Consider the following 19191-nt stretch of genomic DNA (forward strand, 5'->3'; position numbering starts at 1 on the left):
TTTAAAAATCTCGCCATAAAATAACGACTTGAACCATTCAGTCTGATTTTGGCTCTACAGACGATACCAGAGCCTCCGAATGTTACGACGGCTGTTGTGTTGCTCTTGCGTTCATTTCTGGCAGCAGAACACTTTGCATTTGGCAAATTCCACACCAGCCACCGAAGCAAAATAATACATGACATAACAGACAAGAAGGTGGTGAGGACTGAGAAAGTCTTTTCGAGGACAGTAGCAAATTTGTGATATCCAAACCTCTTGCGAAATAATGGGATGGTGCATCGATCTGTCGGTCACTAGCATTAATGTTGACACGAAAGACGTTTTGTTTTTAAAATGTCTCCATCCCATTTATATGTCAACATCTTTTTAAAAAGTACGAACACATGCAATTTCTGTGCAGACATATGTGACCACCTACATCTTTCCCGTCGGGAGTTGAGGAGAGAATGTTTTGCATTTCATGTCATGAGGCTTGTATCCAGGTGTGTGATATAATGCTCTGGGACATACCTTTATGTATATAACCCGGAATTGGGGTCTCGTTTCTGTCAGTGAACCATGAAACTATGAAGAAATATTGTAAAATAAAACTCATTCAGCTCCTAATGCTTTTCAGGAATGCAAATCTACTAGCTATAGCTGCCCTGTTTTACGTAGGACTCCAGACTCAAAGAAGATCGGGTGAACTATAATTAATGGACTATGAAAACAGCTTAGTTGGATGGAAATCAGGCATTGGCACAAATTCTGGCCGCATTGGTGAAACGTTCAAACCCCAGAAGATTCAATATAGGATTAATAACAGTTTAAATATTGGTGGAGTGTTCTTAATGTAAAGGAATATAGAGATCTTAGAAGCACGAACAGAAGGTGCTTGAACAACCCAGTCAGTCTGGAAGCATCTTTGGCAAGTGAGGGTTTTGACATTTGATCAGCGCTGGAGGTATATGCAGAAATTAAGAAAAGAAATTTTATCTGAAATGGTATTTCGGAAAAGTTCAGAAAATTGAATAAAAATGTGGATTAATGCAAATTAACTTCTGAAAATTCAAATATCACATCTCAGAATATCGCTGTTGCAAATCAAACATGGTCTCTTGATTAGTAATGTGGAGTTAGTCATCACGACATGGTAATGCAGATAGAGTATCACAATTCCGGAATTGCAGCTGGTGGAGTTTAAACTCAATTAACAACCCAAAACTGAAATCTAGTCTCAGTAATGGTGGCACTCAAACTATAATCAATTCTCCTGAAAACTCATCTGTTTCCTACATAGGATTGCAGATTAATGGATCCATGCAGTGAAGCAATCTCTGAAATGAGCCAGTTCACCAGTCAATATCAAGGTAATTACAAATGGTCAATAAATCATGGTCTCAGCGTTGATATCCCATTAAAGATTAAATAAAACAATTCAGAAGTTTGAATACAGACAACAACTATGCAGAACACTATTCAGTGACAGAACATTTGCTATGGAGGACGTACCAGAGCATACGACGTTAGCCCCATTTTCATGTGAACACATGAAGTTTTCTCCATGTGAAACTGGACAGTCCCACAATCTTCTCTCGTCACCACGACACCTGTACTTTTCCTTCCACACTGTTCCGCCTCCCTTCCCAGATCGAACTTCTCTGGGGATTGACTTTACAACCCCGCATTGAAGATGCTCACAGACCACACTGGCGTCCTGTAATCCAAAGAAATCACTGCACAGCGTTCCCCACTGATTTCCATGCAGCACTTCCACGCGCCCAGAGCACCTGTTCTCCCCATCAACCAGTCGGGGTCCATGGTTTCCTATTTTGGAACAAATAGAAATACAGAGATTTTCAAATCGACTTGTTGACTTCATGAACCTATTTGCAACACTGATACCGAAAGGATTCTGCTAAAATAAAGATTATTATGTTTTACGTAGTGTCCTGGAGAATGTAAGTAATGAGGATGCAAAAGTGCATTTGCAGCATTCTGTAGTTAGGTAGCATCTGTGTTGCTTTTGATCTCGAATGCTGGCCAAGGTAGACTGATTTAGGGAGTGATGCAATGAATGCAAAGTTAACAATATCGAGATGACCAAATGGCTGCTCTCTCGTTGGGGAGAGACGACTGATTGTGATTTATCCTGATGGGCCTCACTCGACAGTCGAGGGGCCAACTAAGAAGATGAGAATGTTCCTGGCAAACTCAGAATGTGGCAGAAATCAACGAAAGCTGTTGTGTCAGCTCTTTGCATTCCAACCCAGATGTTCAGCCAACGAAGCTAACCGATTCCCGTCTGGAATCCTGCAGTACAGTACGACAAGAAATGCAAAAGTTGTCAATATTTACTTTATGAAGAAGATTTACGTAAACATGGACAAAAATGGAATTTATGCGCTTGAGGTTAATGATTGACCTGTAATGTTGTATTACATCTGGGTGACTAAATCCAGAAAAGTACAGTGAATGCTGCATGTAGAATCCAATTGCCCAACAGTCAATATTTATTGACCAGTCGAGCCACTGTCATCTTGCCTCAAAATACGAGATATGTCGTCGAATTTTATGTCCCCTTCTGCTCCGTGTTTTTTTTTTCATTTTAATCACTTACAAGTATTGGGAAAAGGTTAAGTAATTCAATTGTGCAAAATCGTCAGAAAATCGGAAAAGAGGATGCATTAAACTTTATCTGCCACAGTAAGAAAAGTTATTATAAGCTGTAGGTTCTTGACTTTTGTAGAGTAAGGCATGGAATTTCCCATGTCTGAATTGAGACGCAGGGTAACATTTCAAAATTAGGTAATGATATCAGACATGTATGTGTTTAAACCATTAATTATGACAGCTATCAACATTAGTCGGGTATGCAAAGGACAGCAGGATGGATAGATAAGTGGAACATAGAACTAAATGCAAAGAAATGGCAGCCTGGAAAATGACGTGCAACTTGCATTTAGAGGCTTTCACTTTTTCACTATTCACATTTTGAATGAGAAAACGTAATCAGACGGATGAGCACTTCATGAGCTCATATGCGTAAAGTTGTCAGAAAACTTGGCAGAGTAATCAGAGATGCAACTTAAACTTAAATATGAAAATAGAGTTAAGTTGTTCAGAAGCAGAGACGTTGTGATGATTGTTTTCAAGTTGTCTTTAAGCTGATATAATGGCAGCGTGAAAGGGGAGCTCATGGCCTAGCGGTATTATGAATGGACTGTTAATCCAGATACCCATTTATCATTCTGGGCATCATAGTTCGAATCCTGTAAATGGTGGACATTGAATTCAACATTAAAAAAAAACAACTGCAATTGAGAGTCTAATGGTAAACCGTGAATGCACTGCAGAATGTCAAGGAAAAGCCCATCTAGTTCAATAGTGTCCTTTAGGAAAGGAAACTGCCATCCCTATCTGGTCTGGTATGGCCTACATGCGACTCCAGACCCCCAGCAATGTGACTGACTCTTAACTACCCTTTGGCAAATTCAGGATGGGCAATAAATGCTGGTCTAGACAGCGACGCCTTCATCCCCTGAATGCACACGCAATTCACAAAAATATGTCATGGTCCTGCTGGAGGCACTGATAAGCGATGCTCAAATAGATATATGAACCACTTACTATTTTCAACAAGTGTAGTGGACAGACTGTCGTTCATCTTGAAGTAGTAGAGCGGGAGCAGAAGGAAGTACAAGAGAACATGCGTTTCTCTTACAAGGCGGTTAAGAAAACAAACAAATACTACTCCCGTTGTTGGTCGCCAGAATTGTATTCGGCACAAATGTTCAGATTTGTGGCAAGAGCCGTAGTGTTCATTGGAAAGAAAGCGAATCAGACAACTGATAATACAGACACTAATGTGAAATGCAGAGTGATTTTAAGGCAAGACAAACTCAAACCAATGTGAATGGTCAGGGAATCAAATGGATCGCCTTTGGATGTCATGGAATGTGCAGAAAACGATGGTAGGAAAAATGACCATGATGATACATGTCAGATGATGCGTTATTGTGAGCTGGAACCTTTTGCTGAAGAAGTTGTTGGAAAGAGTGGTGGACAATTATTTCAGACAGTTTGCAAACGTTGTTCAGAAATATTGTCGAGGCAGGGATGGTAAAGGCATCTATTGGCTTTTCACAAATTTATGTATCTGATATTCACTTCAATGACAGAAGGAGATTTTTAGAGTGCAGATAAACGACACAAAGTCGTTCTGTCAGCGAACACAAAATCAAATTTCGTTATTTATTGTGTTGCACATGTGATAGTTCGAGCGGGGCAGCTCTGTGAATGTGATTTTAAGTGAAATCAGAATGAACACCTGTGTTAAATATTATTGTCAATTATCCACTTTTAGACAATCTATTCAGTAAAATATGTTGATTGCACCGAGTCTACAACTTGAGGAAATGTCTTATCCGATACAAGATTAAACATTTTGAAACATCTAAATTTCCAATAATTGCGAGTATATTTTGCCAAATTACATTTAGTGCATGATAACATTGGAATCTAAAAGGATTAGTTTAAGATTGATACTGTTTTAAGCAATGTCAGGAATCCCAGCGCCATCACTTTCACAAACATTAAAACGAAATCTGTTTTCTTTTCCCCATTAAGTATGTACTCACCAGAACATATCAGGCTGACATTGTTGTGTCCACTGCAATCCTGGTGAGTGTCTGAAGACCGAGAGCACTTCCACAGCTGAGTCTCATTGCCCGCACATTTAAAGACCTCATTACCCATGAGCACAGTACTGCCTCCAGAATGAGCAGAGCTTGAAACAGATACGGCCACTCCACAATGAAGCTGTGCACAGACCACATTGGCGTTTTTCAAATCCCAGTCAAGACCACACACTGTTTTCGAGGTGTCACCGAACTGGACCTCCAGTCGACCGAAGCATTGGGAATTTCCAGGTACCAACCTCGGAGCTCTGTGTTCTGGAAAAAAAAAGGTCGGTGGATCATGTCAAATTACAACAAGAATAACTCACATTGTTCACTGATGAACATTCCTCTGATTAATGACAGATCTGGCACATTCGTCTGGAAAACGTTCCATCAATAATTGTTTGCTTGGTGCCCTGGCGACATTATTTATGTTTACTCCCCAGAATCCTGACCAGGTCCGACAGAAGGCGATTTTCAGACTGCAGATAAACGACACAACGTGTTTCTGCCAGCCAACATAATGTCAAATCACTTTACTTATTGGGTTGTACACGTGCTACTTCCAGCGGTGCAGCTCTCTCAATGTGATTTCAAGTGAAATCAGAATGAATACTTGTCGTCCCCGTCCCCTCCCTGGCGTACAAAACGTCAGGGTTTCTCAGCTCTTCCATTACCTTCACACGTTCAACAGATCATATAACGATACCGAATAAATCAATTATTCTATTTTTATCATGTTCATAATTGTTAAACAGTTGTTGTTCTGTTATAATATCCTTTTCTGGTTTCAGGCAGAATCGGGTTTTGATGCGAATACAGAGAAACAGAGGTCGATTTTTACCTGAACAGATGACACCAGCATCATAGTTGTGTGACCAGGAGCTGTGATCCCACTTCCATGATTGACATTCCCGCAGAGAACGCTCTTTCCCGCTGCACCTCACATTCCCTGTCACAACGAATCCGGATCCTGGTCCAAAGTGAGCCCCACGATGGGCAGAGACCGCGTTCCCACAGTCCAGCTCCCGACAAACAACGGTAGCATCTGCCAGGTCCCAGTTATACTCGTTCACAGTCCCCCACAGCCCTTTGTGGAGAACCTCCACTCGGCCAGCGCAAGGACTGCCCCCATTCTCAAGTCTCAGACTCACTGGAAAACACAGAAATCGCAAACAAGGTTAGCAATGTGCAATAATAAATGCTCCCATCACAGCTCTTGTCCCTCATACATTGTGAGTGAGGAGATGGTACAGATGCACTCCTTCATAATGTAACTCAATAAATGTATCATATGTGGTACAGGGGGAAGGGAACGTTTTCAGGTCAGAATCAGTGCTGCTCACTCACAGAGAGCGAGGGTCAGAGAAACGTTTCCTTAGAAAAGATGACATGAAACGGGCCATCGTCAGAAGTTTGTTTTTATTATTATTTATTCTTGGGGTGTGAGTGTCGCTGGCTGGGCCCGCATATATTCCCCTCTCCCTAGTTGCCCATTTGAGAAGGTAGGGGTGAGCTGCCTTCTTGAACCGCTGCAGTGTGTGCACTACAGGTACACCACAATGCCCTGAGAGAGGGATTTTCAGGATTCTTACCCAGCGACAGAGAAGGAATTGAACAGTGGCTCAGTAGTTAACGCTACGGCCGCACAGCGCCACTGAAGCGGTATTGATTCTAGCCTCAGAGGTTGCCTGCGTGGAGTTGGCGCCTTCTCCCCGTGTCTACGTGGATTTCACCCAAGTGATCCACTTTCCTCCCCCAGTCCAAAGATGTGCAGGTTAGGTGAATTGGCCATGCTAAATTATACACCCAGCGTGCAGTTACCCGTAGGTTATGCAGACGAGCATGGTAAATTCGGAGTTGCAGGGAAAGAATAGGGGTTTATCTGAGTGAGATGCTCCTCGCAGGGTTGCATAGCCTGCTTCCACACTGAAGGGATTCTATGACCAATGACAGATTTCCAAGTCAGGACGGTGAGTGGCTTGGAGGGGATTTTGCAGGTGGTGGTTTTCCCATGTATCTGCTGCCATCGTCCTTCTGGATGGAAGTGGTCGTTCCTTTGGAAGTTGTCATCAAGGTAAATTTCCCAAATGTGTCTTGTCGATGGAACGTACTGCTGCTTCTGAGCGTCGGTGGTGGCAGGAGTGGATGTTTTTGAATGTAATACCAATTGGGTGGGCTGCTTTGTTCTGAATGGTGTTCGACCTTCTTGAAATTTGTTGGAGCTGCGCGCATCCCGGTAATTGCTCAGAAAATATTTTGCCTTCAAGAAAGCCGAGAGGGGCGAGGCCAGTTATGAGCTTTTGTTCATCGTGAGTGGCGAGAAAGCACAGAGGTCCCGCCCTGTGGGCACCAGAAAATGAAACGGTACTTCCGCCTCTCACAGACAGAACAAATGAGGGACGCATGATAATGTGAGCACGATCCAACTGATCGCCAGTGAGTGAAATAATTTCACAACTCAGCTCTATGTGTCGAACTGTTTCTTCACGTTCTCCCCGTTCATTGTCTCTCGATATGAGCACAGCAATGTGAGTGGGTGATGAATGCTCACACCCTCCAGGAATACTGAAATTGGAGATCTTCAAGAGTAATGTATCCCCCTTCTGTTATGAATAATCAGCTGGTCACCACATCCACATTAACGCATGGACACGATCAGCACAACTTGGTGTTTGAACAGATACATCAGCAAATACGGATTGCACTCCATATGAAAATAACGTGAACTTACCTGTACTGTCGGCTTGTGTGTCGACAAGTCTGTCTGAAAGTTAGAGGGATGAGAATTAAAGTTTTAGGAATCATTGCAAAACGTAGAGATAAATTAACCAGATGCAAGAAACTGGAGGTAAGAATTATCATCACTTTGCGAAAGAAATGATATCTGAAAATGTGAAATCATCATTACATGCAATATTTATAATCCAGGGAGTGTAATTTCTGAAGGGAACAGATATTGTCATTCTTTTGTCTTAATATAACGAATAGTTTTCACACAGACAGGCACAGTGACAACTAATGTTCTGGGACTTTTGCTGAGCCTCTTTGGGACCCAGTTGGCAGTGTGAATGCCACTGAAAATTACTGACTGTTCTGCTCGGTGCGGCACTGCCGAGTAAATCAACATTGTTATGATCCCTGCAGAGAACATTGCTAATTCCCAGCGGTCAAAGCAACGAGCCCATATAAAAAAAAATAAGTAGATTAATATTTTTACTTGATCAACAACACTGAAATAAACAATAACATAATAGTATTTAATCACTAACTAACTCCCGAAAGTATAATCTGAAAGCCACATAAAAGAAAAAAAATGAGCTGAACATTGCTTCCGCAAAATGCTTCTCCCATTTGTTTTTTTCTTAGGAGATAAAAAAAAATGTATAAAGGAATAACAGTGGATTATGAAGTCAGTTATTTATGGTTTCGGTACGAGGTGAATATTGAAGTGGTTTATGCAGCTTACAAATTCACATTTGGTACAATTCTGTTACTGTTTAACATAACATTTCACTAAGGAACGGGGCCATTAATCATCACATTATATATTATCGGATGCGAGAATGTTGTTATTTCAAGATAAGTAGTTATTGGATAAAACATAACAATCTGTTTAAACCTTTAACAACTTGAAAGATTGCATTACTGACGCCGAAACAAAATAATGTACAAGAAACCCAAATCCAAGGTTATTTTGCTCCTCTATCAAGTCTGTTGGCTTCTCTTCGTGTCTTCTTCTCAATTCCCACTGTGAAATGAGACGGCTATTTCTGGAATAGCCGTTCGCTTGAAGGATTAAACTCTGTCAGATATTTAATCATTTTCGGAATTCGAACTAAACACTAAAGAATCGCCAACTAAACACAGAAGATATTCTTTCAATTATTCTGATCAACCTCTTTATCAATGACAACTTATTCTTGCATCGGTCCCCAGTCAGGTCTCCTTCAAACTGAACCTGAAAGGTTTCAAATTAAAACACCTCCCAGTTTTACAGGGTCTTGGTGAGACCGTACCTGGAATATTGTGTGTAGTTTTGGTCTCTTTTCTGAGGAAGGATGCTCTTAATCTTGCGAGAGTGCAGCACATGTTGACAAGGATAATTCCAGGCATGGCGGGTCTGGCGTATGAGCAGAGGTTGACGAGGTTGGGATTGTTTTCGCTGGAGTTCAGACGAATGAAGGGGAATCTCACAGAGACTTATAAAACTCCAACAGGACTGACCAGGGTAGATGCAGGGAGGATGTACCTGCTGGTGGATGTATCCAGAACCATGGGTCACAGTATGGGGATTCGGGGTGGACGATTTAGGACAGAGATGAGTTGCATTTTCTTCAACCAAAGAGTGGTGAGCCTGTGGAATTCATTACTACAGGAAGTAGTTAATGTCAAAATATTGAATGTATTCGAGAGGGGACTAGATATCGCACTTGGGGCGAAAAGGATCGTTATTGGATGAAAGCAGGATTAGGCTATTGAACTGGACGATCATTCAAGATCGTGAAGAATGGGCTCTTCATTCTCCTAACTTCTATGTTTCTATAAATTAATGATTTCGCTGTCTTGTCGCAAATATTATCTCGTCCAAAAATACAAACCCCTTGACAAAAATAGAACCAAAGTAATAAGACACCAAGTGAAAAGCAAAATAATGTGCAGGTTGGAAATCTGAAACAAATGCAGAGAACGCTGGAGAAACCCAGCAGGCATAGCAGCGTATGGAGAGACAGAAACGGTGTTAATTCTGCGAGCCTGGCATGATACTTTGTTTTTGTTCTCCAATTCTGAAGAATAGGCATACTGGACTCGAAATGCTACCTCTGTTTGTCTCTTCATACATGCTCACAGACTGCTGAGTTGCTTCCACAATCTCTATGCTTGTTTGAGCAATACCATACAAAAGCTATGCGAAAGTATTGGAATCAAATCCCTTTCTTCATAAAATAAACGGTTTTTAAAGTAAAAAAAAACGCATAAAGTATCCAAATTTCAAGAATGTGAAACGTAGTCTTCGAAAAAAGCACACAAAGTTCTGTGTGTGTTTTTACAACAAAAATTCACATGAAATTATATAAATTCTGTCTTCTGGAAATAAAATGCAGTCATTGTCAATAGCACTCTACCAGCAGACGCAGTGTAAATTGATTCACTGAAAGCTGCGCATCAATAAAATCTGCATACACTAGAAACTCTGCGTCCCAGACATTTCATTCCCGAAATGCTGACTTAATCCCTAAGATATTCTTCATGAAAACAGTAAACAGAATTCGGATTCAAGACTTAATTATTTAATACTCACAGAACTACCACTGATAAATGCAGAAAGGATTTTCACTCATGGAACATTCCCTTGAGCAGGAACAATTAACTGCTGTTGACAGGGATTAATTGAAGCAATTACAGACAGGTTTTTAATAGTGAGAAACAGAATGAGAACGAAGACTTCATATCTCATTGAATAATTCTTCACACTGAGTAAATAGAGTGAAGTTTGAAAGAGATCGAGAAACCAAATTTAACACAAATCAAATATCTACACTTATATGAACAATGTTAATGTACTACACCATTGCATTTACCAGAATCTGAACTGGGATATCATTCTTTCGCTAGAAGTGGAGAACAGATGGCGAATTTTCTGCATAATACAAGTTGCGATTCCAAAAGATTGGTTACTGTCAGCAGGACACAATCCAGGTCCATGAAAACATATTTGCTACTTCCATTACTGTAATGAACTGAAACATGCTTTCAGAAGCTCGACGGCACGTGGTGCAAAGTAACCGGCTTCATTTACACTCCTTAAATTAACTTAACAACTTAACTTAACTTAACTTAACAACATTCACGACCAAAGTTCACCCACCAGAAGTAGCACCAGGAGAGTAAACTGCAACAACTCAGCTCAACTCCTTCACAACACTAAACAAAACTGCACTCTCAGCAATGATTAAAGGTGCACAGAAATTGGAAACAGCACCTACAGGCCCCCATTCGAATTGAAATGACAACGTTGTCCCTTGACTGGTACTTGAGCAATATTCTATACTATTCTAGCCTTAACAGAATGCAATGGTTCATGAACACAGATCACCAACACTAGACTTGGATTTTTAGGAACACTGGCCAAAACAGACATCCCCATATTTTTGAACAAAAATAGAAATATATTGGGAGGATTAATGTCCCTTTAGTAATTGTCGCCACTACCCATTTATCATTAAGAATAAATTAAGCAAAAGAATCAGACTAGATATTTCAGTGATATAGATTTTGACAATTTAAATTAATGAAAACAAGGCAAAATGAGTAAACTGCCTTGACATATCCGTCAAAATCTAAGTTTAGCACAATTCTCAACAGAAAACAGAAACATCTTTAAAATGCATTTAAATTGTCAAAGCGGAAACATTGCCAGCAAAATGATATTATTGTTCGCCCTGTCTCAATTTGCAGCACTCTTTCCCCTGACTCAAAAACTCAATAGTTTTCAAACGGATTTCTAGTGCTTGAGCTGAATGGAAAGCTCAGTACTGACGGTAGTTTGCACACATATCTGAGGAGTGTGGAGGGGGTTCAGGATTTGGTAGTGGTAGAGACTGACACACATGTTCTTCTGGACTATGGCATTGCAAAGCAAGTGTACGCAAAGACGTCGTTTGTAATTTGTGGTTTGTTTCAAGCAGCTCCGTGACAAGGATTCTGTGCTGTCCAGTCTGTTCTCCAGAGGGACAAAAACATCGTCTACATCTGGAGGACCACCAACTCGGTCAAAGACGCTCTTTGGTCTATCTGAAAACTGTTGGCCTTCCAAAGCAAGAAGTTGACCTCGACCTCGCGTTACAGACTGGTATAGTCCAAAGTCAATGTCTACATGCTGAGGGATACAGTAAAGCTTAGACTGGCTACCATCAAGTCTCAATGGAGACTTACTACTGTCTGACTTTTCTCTGCTAAGTGTTAAATTGAACCCTCCTGATGACTCTAATATATGTCAAAAATTGTACAAGTAAGAGATGGCATTGCCTTATTTGCTGGATAGTCAAACTCCAATGCTTGTTGTTGCAACATGCGTTACTCCAGAGAACAGAACTGCTTCAGTTACTGTTTATGCTATGCCTCGTCATTTTATTAATAAAGTATATCCTTGAACAACAGAAATAAAATCTCTTAGAAAAGCCACTAACTCGATTATTGGAATGGACTTTCAGCAACAACCGTTCAAATACAGACAGAGGACGTTATGGATACTGCTTTGGCAGTGGCCACCTTTCGAAGAAATTCAGAAAAAAAGAACAGCTCAGAAAAAAGACAAAGCACTACGGATGCTGGAAATCAGAAAGGAAATTCTTTGAAATCTTGGAAAAACTCAGTCGGTCTGGCAGCATATGTGTATAGCAAGCAGAATGAACATTTGGGGTTCAGTGTCCCTTCGGTTTTTCCAAGATAAGCAACTATGTGTGCCCTTGTCACGGCGATGATTTTTACACTTTTCCTCCGAAAAAAAAAATGTCTGTCACGTTTCCAAAAATGTAGAACTGCTTCAACAACAGAATCTATCAAATTGGTACACCGCTTCTTTGTTTCACCGAGGACATGAACGGCGCATTGTAAATATATCATTATCCAGACAGAGTTGGTGCAATATTGACAGGAGAAATACGAACCGAAATGAGTGTCACATCAAATTTCTAAAATTTCAAAGAAAGTCAGTTTCTATTTTACCTTCTTCCAAATTTGACAAATACTTTAGGTGGATATTTTTCAGCAGGTTTCCCCACGACATACACACTGTTAAACCAGAGACAGTCTTAGTTTCTAACAGACCCAAATTGTCTGAGTACAGTTTCAACTCTTGTGAGCAGTATATAAGACAAGAACAAAGTGCAAGGATTGAGGAGCTGAAGGGTGGGAGCTCCGAAGTCCCATAAACTGTTGCAAAATAGTCAGAGAAAAATTTAAAAAATGTAATTTTCATTCCACTCGTGTCAATTTTTTTTTCTCTTGCATGTAGCATTCTCATTTAAATCTAAGTAATGATTAGTGAATCAATAGTTAAGGGAATGTATTCAATAGACCATAACTCACAGTTCAATAGCTGCAGAAGAAGCAAGTTCAGGAGTATTACACACATCGTCCCAGCTGCTGGTGTAAGTTGAAATCTGACTGAACATTAGCTGTATGTTGTTTCACAGATACTGAGCAACAGTGAACGTATCAAATGACTCCTCGATTTGTGTAAGAATTAGTTACTTGGCCACAGATTGTACAGAGACCCGTGTTTCTCTCCATTAGCCAATAGAGTTTGATGTGAGCACACTGTGAATTAAATTCTAGTCTTCTCCCCAATAAGAAGTGATATGACCATTAATGGATACAATGAAACCGGGTTCCAAGCACCAGCTCATCTTCAGAGATCAATGACGTTTCAGATGCTGATATGGAGCGAGTTCCCACTCCGGAATCCATATCATAGAATCACACACCACAGGAGGTTTTTGGTGTTAGATTGCTCAAAAAAACTGTGCAATTCAGTATTGCACAGAGCAGCTGGCAGAAAAAAAATACTCCTCAATTTCCACTCTGCATTTTGCACTCTTGAGTATTCAAAATGGATTCCAAAATCTTCAGAGCAATTCTCTATTCTTCCTTTGAATTGCAATTCACCCCCTTCCTCCTTTATATATTTGTGTCCTGTAGGCATCGGTCTCAGCAGGGAAGACACATTTTCAACTCATCATACCAACCAGTAGCAGGCATTCTGCATCTTACTTCTCTCCGATATCATAACTAGCAGTCCCTTTGTCTTTTGTTCTTTTCAAACTCACAACGTGTTAAACTGGCTTCTCCTTGCCGTTCTGTGCACAGTTTAAAAACTATCACTGTTCCAAACATTCATATTGGATTCAAAACATCAACTCTCTTTCTCTGTCCACAGATGCTGCCAGAATTTTTGACTTTTTTTTTGAATTTCGGCTTTCTATCTTTCTGAAAATGTTAAACCTTCAACTAATTTTCCAATTTACTTTAAATAGATCACCAAAAACCTGACATTATACTTAGTTTATTGTTTCAAAACCTCCCCCATCCCCTGGGTGAGCTGATTCTCCTCAATATCCCTTTCTATATTTGACCAGTCATGGTCATTTCATAGAATTTCCATACCAACTGACGTGCAAGAGGAAATGATTATTTTCTGTCTTCATCTGTAAAATCTCGTTCAATTTCAAATAACTTTGGTTTTGGGCCTCAGATTTCCGTTTCCTGATGGACATCGCAATACAATATAATCTATGGCCATTCAAATTTGACACATATTGGTATTACCATGCATCCTCTTGATATTCCCATGCATCCTCTTGATATTCCTCGTCTATAAAGACTCCAGAGGTTGAAGTCATGCCGCCATGACTTTGCATATATCTTACATATAAATGCAATCTAAAGATGATCAATCCCTCGAACCTAATAATTTGCATTTATCGGCACTGTAGGATGTGGAAAGAGATTCAGTGGATGGTTTGGTGTGTCATAGTCCAAAGATTGCAGATTCTGCGAAGATCCAGGAGACTGAGTGTGAAAAATGTGACACAACTGTTTTAAAGTTGAGGACAGGACTATCTGTGACAGAGAATTCATGGAACTCAACGCGGTATCAGGCAAAAGTTCGTGTCAACTGCAAGTAAAGTGATAACAGGCAACTTAAAAAGTTTCAACAGTGATCAGAAAATGACAGCATGGATTTATTGGAGGGAAGTCATATTGGAGAACTCCACAGTTTTTGAGGTGATAACGATTATATTAAATTTGGAAAAGAACTACTCCACATCGTGTTAATAGATGTTGGAATGCTTTCCATAAAATCTCACATGTTAGGGTGATGTTAAAAATTAAAACCCACACAAATGCAGGGATGTTATTGACCAGGACTGAGAATTAGTTCACAGACCAAAAAAAAACAAATAAACGTCTTTTCAGTTGAAAGCGGTGATTATTTGGGTGCAAGGGAAACCTGCTGTTGGGCCGCTGCTATGCATAATGTACATCGAAGATTTTGGACAAGGGAATAAAATGTTTATTGCCAGGTTTGCTGATGAGAACCATGCAAAGAGGCTTCAAGGCCTTCTAGACAGATTGAGTCGATTTGCAAATATCAGAAAGATGCAGTTTAATTATGATTAGTGTGACATTGTCGACATTGGAGCGAAAAGAAAAGAGAATAGAACACTGTTGTGTTATTTAAATATTTAAAGATTAGGAAGCAGTAAGGAACAAAGTGATGCAGGCGAGCTTGTCCACCAGTAATCGAAACCAAGACAGCAGGTATGAGATAAAAAGGCAAGGGGTGAGTTGGCCTTCATTGGACAAAAGCTTCAGTGCAAGAGGAAAATATTTTATTACAGAAATGAATAGATTTCCTGCCATGAAAGCGTATACATGATGGCCGCGGAAGTTAAAGGTAAAATGTAATTTTCCAGGGGAACGTCAGGCTGCTCTATTATCGCAGAGACGGAGAGATATACATGTACACACACGCACAGAGAGAGAGAGAGAGAAAGAGAGAGGGATAGATAGATAGATAGATAGGTGGATAGATAGGTAGATAGATAGATAGATAGACAGACAGCCCGACAGACAGATAGAGAGAGAGAGAAAGAGAGAGAGAGAGTTAACGCAGTTCACTGGAGTTTTGGTTTGCGAAACAGACTAATGCCAACAAGTATTTAAGAACGCGTGTGAACATATGCGTCATAGTTTCATGCATTTAATTCCATAACCAGATGCTTTTGAAACGTTGTGCGAGTGACTGCTTCCATCAGCAGCGCGCAATATATTTCCAGAAACCTCTGGGTCAACACCAAATTTCCTCAGCACTCCTTTAAACCACTTGTTCCTCATGTTAAATATGTGCAGGCAAGTTGCCCATGGTGAAAACATTCACACAATACACCCTGTCGATGCGACTCATAATTGTGTCCTACTTAATCAGGTTGCCTCTCAGCCTCCTTGGTTAAGGAAAGCGAACCCTTCCTATCCAGTCTCAGGTCACGTCTGAGACTTTTCCTTCCAGACAAAATGGTATTATATCTCCCCTGCACCCTCTCTAATGCAATCACGTACCTGTAATACTTTGGCTACTGGAACTGTGTGCTGTATGTTTCCAAAATAATGTTTTGTAAATTAACAACAAGTCTTACTTTTTGCTACCTTCTCTAACCCCCTCTAATCAAGGTAAACATCCCGTGCGCCTTCTTCACCAATTTGCCTTCTTGTGCTGACATCTTTAGGGATCTACGTAGTGTACACTAAAGACCCTTTTTCCTCGGTACTCCCCAGAGTCTTACCATTTGTTATATGTATTCTTCCCTTTTTAGGCCACAAAAATGCATAACCATTCACTTGTCGGGGTTAAGTTCCATCTGCAATTGCTCTGCCTGATCTTCCAGCTGGTCACCAGCAGAATATCGACTGAGACCATTCTCTTCACAATCAAAAGCATCACTGATCTTCACATTATCTGAAAACGTCATAATTATACTTTCTACAATCATATCCAAGTGGTCAATGCATTCAAACAACAAGGATTCAAGTGCCGATGCCTATGTCACACCTCTCGTCAAAAGCTTCAAACCATTAAATCAACATTCATTATCAGTCTTGGTCTCACATTTGCAGGCCAATTTTGAACTTAGATTTCCAAATTACCATGAATCCCATAGGCGTTTATTTATTTTTTATCAGCCTTCCATGTGGACCTTGACAAATGCCTTACTGAAGTTCATGTAAACCACATTAACAGCAGTTCTCTCATAAATATGTTTAATACCATTTCCAAAAAGATTCTATTAGATTAATCAGACAGGATCTCTCTCTCTCTCTAGCAAATCACTGCTGACGATCCCTAGTCAATGCTTGCACTTCCAAGTGCTGATTCATCCTGTTCCTCATAACTTTTTCTCCAAAAATTTCATTGCATCTGACATCAACCTGACTTCCCTCACATGACTTCGGCTGTCCCAGCTGCCTTTATCAAGGAACAACGTTGTCCTTCACTCACCTGGTACTTCATCTCGTTCCAGGGAAGTACACAATATATTCACCAGAGCCCCAATAATCTCCGGTCTTGCATTAAATATCAGATTTGGGATATATGCCTTTAGGCCCTGTGATTTATGCAACTTTACGCCTCCACAGTAACAAATCCTTCTTCTTTATTGATCTGCAGCCTCGCCATTTTAAGAGAAATCACCAGCTACAATTACTTGCCCTTCTATGAATACAGACGGTAATTACTCAGCTCACACCTCTATCTCGAGGCACAGTTTGGTCCTTCGGTCTCCAGTAGACCACACTCTTCCCTCTCCCTCGTAACATACTCCTAAAGTGCCTGGGGCTGGTGAGTGGGGTGGTTTCCTTCATACTATCAGCCAAAGATATATCACACGTCGTCTTTTTTCTTTTTTCAGATCACACATAAACTGACCAAACTCCCCTCCCACAGGCACAGGTACACAAAAACTCATTCTTTATACTTTGAAAGGCCTTTCCGTTCCTTCGTGCCATGTGTCTGACATATTGCGCTGCCTTTTTCCTTCTCAAACTCTCGAGTTTCCTTGAAATTCAGAGTTCCCCTGAACCTTATGCAGTTGCCCTTCACTATTAGAGAAACACACTGGCCATTAATTTTGAATCAGAGATAGTAGGAACTGCAGATGCTGGAGAATCCGAGACAACAAGGTGCAGGGCTGGATGAACACAGCAGGCCAAGCAGCATCATAGGAGCAGAGAGGCTGACGTTTCGGGCCTAGATCCTTCCATTAATTTTCCTTGTTTGAGTACACTCAATTAGCTTTTCCTAGTACACAATTGCCAGATCCTGGTTAATAGTACTGAAATGATTCTGATATGATTTTAGACCCTTAAATTCAGCAAGATTCGTATCCTTTGCCAAAATTACTTTGAACCTTACAGCATTATGGTCGCTAATACTAAAATGCTCACCCATAAGTACACCAGAACTTTCATTCACTTGTATTAGGATTAGAACTGCACTCGGTCTTTTAGAACGTTCCACTTACTGGCACAAAATGATCTCCTGGGTACTCTTTAAGAATTTTGCCTTGTCTAATCCTTTCAACACTGAGGCGAGCCAAGTTAAGAAAGCAAAGATGAAACAACTTTCAAGTATCAACCCATTCCTCTAACATATTCAAGATGGAACAGTATTGTTGGGCCGAATTGCCTAAACCTGTTCTTAATTTATGTTTGCTTTCGTGAATAAAACAAAAACTGACAATTTTCCATGCTCAGTCAACTTTCCTGTGGACGTCATTTCCTTGTAATCTGTCCCCTAGAAAACAATTGTGCCGACAAAAACATTGTTAAGTTCATACATTGTTTTTAAAATGTGATTTGAAATTAGCCAGTTTAGCCAACATTTTTATACGCTCCTAACTGACTTTGAAGTCAGTGCCTTGCTAAGTGAATTCAGAAATCAGTTAAGATTCAACTACTAAACATTATACTGGCTCAAGTTTCAGAAAAGGACAAGACTTATTCGGGATGCCCTATTTCCTTGCCTCAATAACATGACTAGACGAGATGGATTGTAAAGACAGTTGATTAAAGGCCACATAACAGTTCATTTTTAAAAAGAAATCGGTTTGAAATTCCACAAACTGCCACATCGTGCTTTCTAATCAATTTCCAGGCCCTGCAGATTACTGTCTCAGTTTCGCTTCATATCAGTCACTGTCTCTCCTCAAAGCCCACGTTCCAGTAATAGATGGTCTCATGAACATAAAACACGAAAATTTGAACGTTTTAAACCATTGGCCCACGAGAATCAATATCTAAGATCATGTCATTCTGGCAACAGCTTCACAGAAATGGATACAGCAATACAGAAGAAGACCAGCGATAAATTCAGATCAGTTTGGAGTTTGAACTATGTTTTACTTGCACGTCAGAACATGTGGAAAGAATGGGGGTGTGGGAGGTCGGGGAGATCAGAGTTTCTGATGTATACAAGTCTGCAATGAAATACAGGTCATATTGCCCTGCAGCCAAATTCAAATGACTGTTCAAAAAATATAAATCATGGGGTATCGGCATCGCTGTCTTGTCCAGCACTTGCTGCCCATTACTATTTGGTCTTGAGAAGGTGGTGGCGAGTTGCCTTTTTGAATCTCTGTCGTCCATATGCTGTAGGTAGGAATACAATGCCATTAAGGAGGGATTTCCAGGATTTGACACAGCATATGTGAAGGAAAGCAACATATTTCCAAGTCAGCATGATGACTGTCATGGATGAGAACTTGCAGCTTTCACGTTTATCTGTTATTTTCAGTCTTGTGGATGGAAATGGTCGTAGGTTTGGAAGGCCTTGTCTGAGACTTGGTGAATTTCTGCAGCATATGTTGAAAATAGCACACACTGCTGCTACTGAGTATCGATAGTGGAGTCGGTGCATGTTTGTGGATGTGGTGCCACTTAAGTAGGATGATTTGCCCTGGATTGCGTC

At 40.4% G+C, this 19191-nt stretch overlaps 1 protein-coding gene across 1 annotated transcript in view; it reads right to left on the minus strand.

The window, feature by feature from the left end:
- LOC109918342 (deleted in malignant brain tumors 1 protein-like) overlaps nt 1-16737 on the minus strand; it is a 31072-nt gene extending 14335 nt beyond the window's left edge. The window contains exons 1-7 of the mRNA XM_048619056.1: nt 16726-16737; nt 11314-11544; nt 9486-9570; nt 7399-7431; nt 5509-5817; nt 4623-4937; nt 1495-1809 (exon numbers count right to left, since the gene is read on the minus strand). Coding sequence (XP_048475013.1) covers nt 1495-1809; nt 4623-4937; nt 5509-5817; nt 7399-7431; nt 9486-9570; nt 11314-11544; nt 16726-16737 — 1300 coding nt within the window. The remainder of the gene's footprint in view (nt 1-1494; nt 1810-4622; nt 4938-5508; nt 5818-7398; nt 7432-9485; nt 9571-11313; nt 11545-16725) is intronic.
- Between the last annotated feature and the right edge of the window lie 2454 nt (nt 16738-19191).

This window comes from Rhincodon typus, chromosome 42 (assembly GCF_021869965.1).
Source record: "Rhincodon typus isolate 14 chromosome 42, sRhiTyp1.1, whole genome shotgun sequence".
NCBI classification, from domain to species: domain Eukaryota; kingdom Metazoa; phylum Chordata; class Chondrichthyes; order Orectolobiformes; family Rhincodontidae; genus Rhincodon; species Rhincodon typus.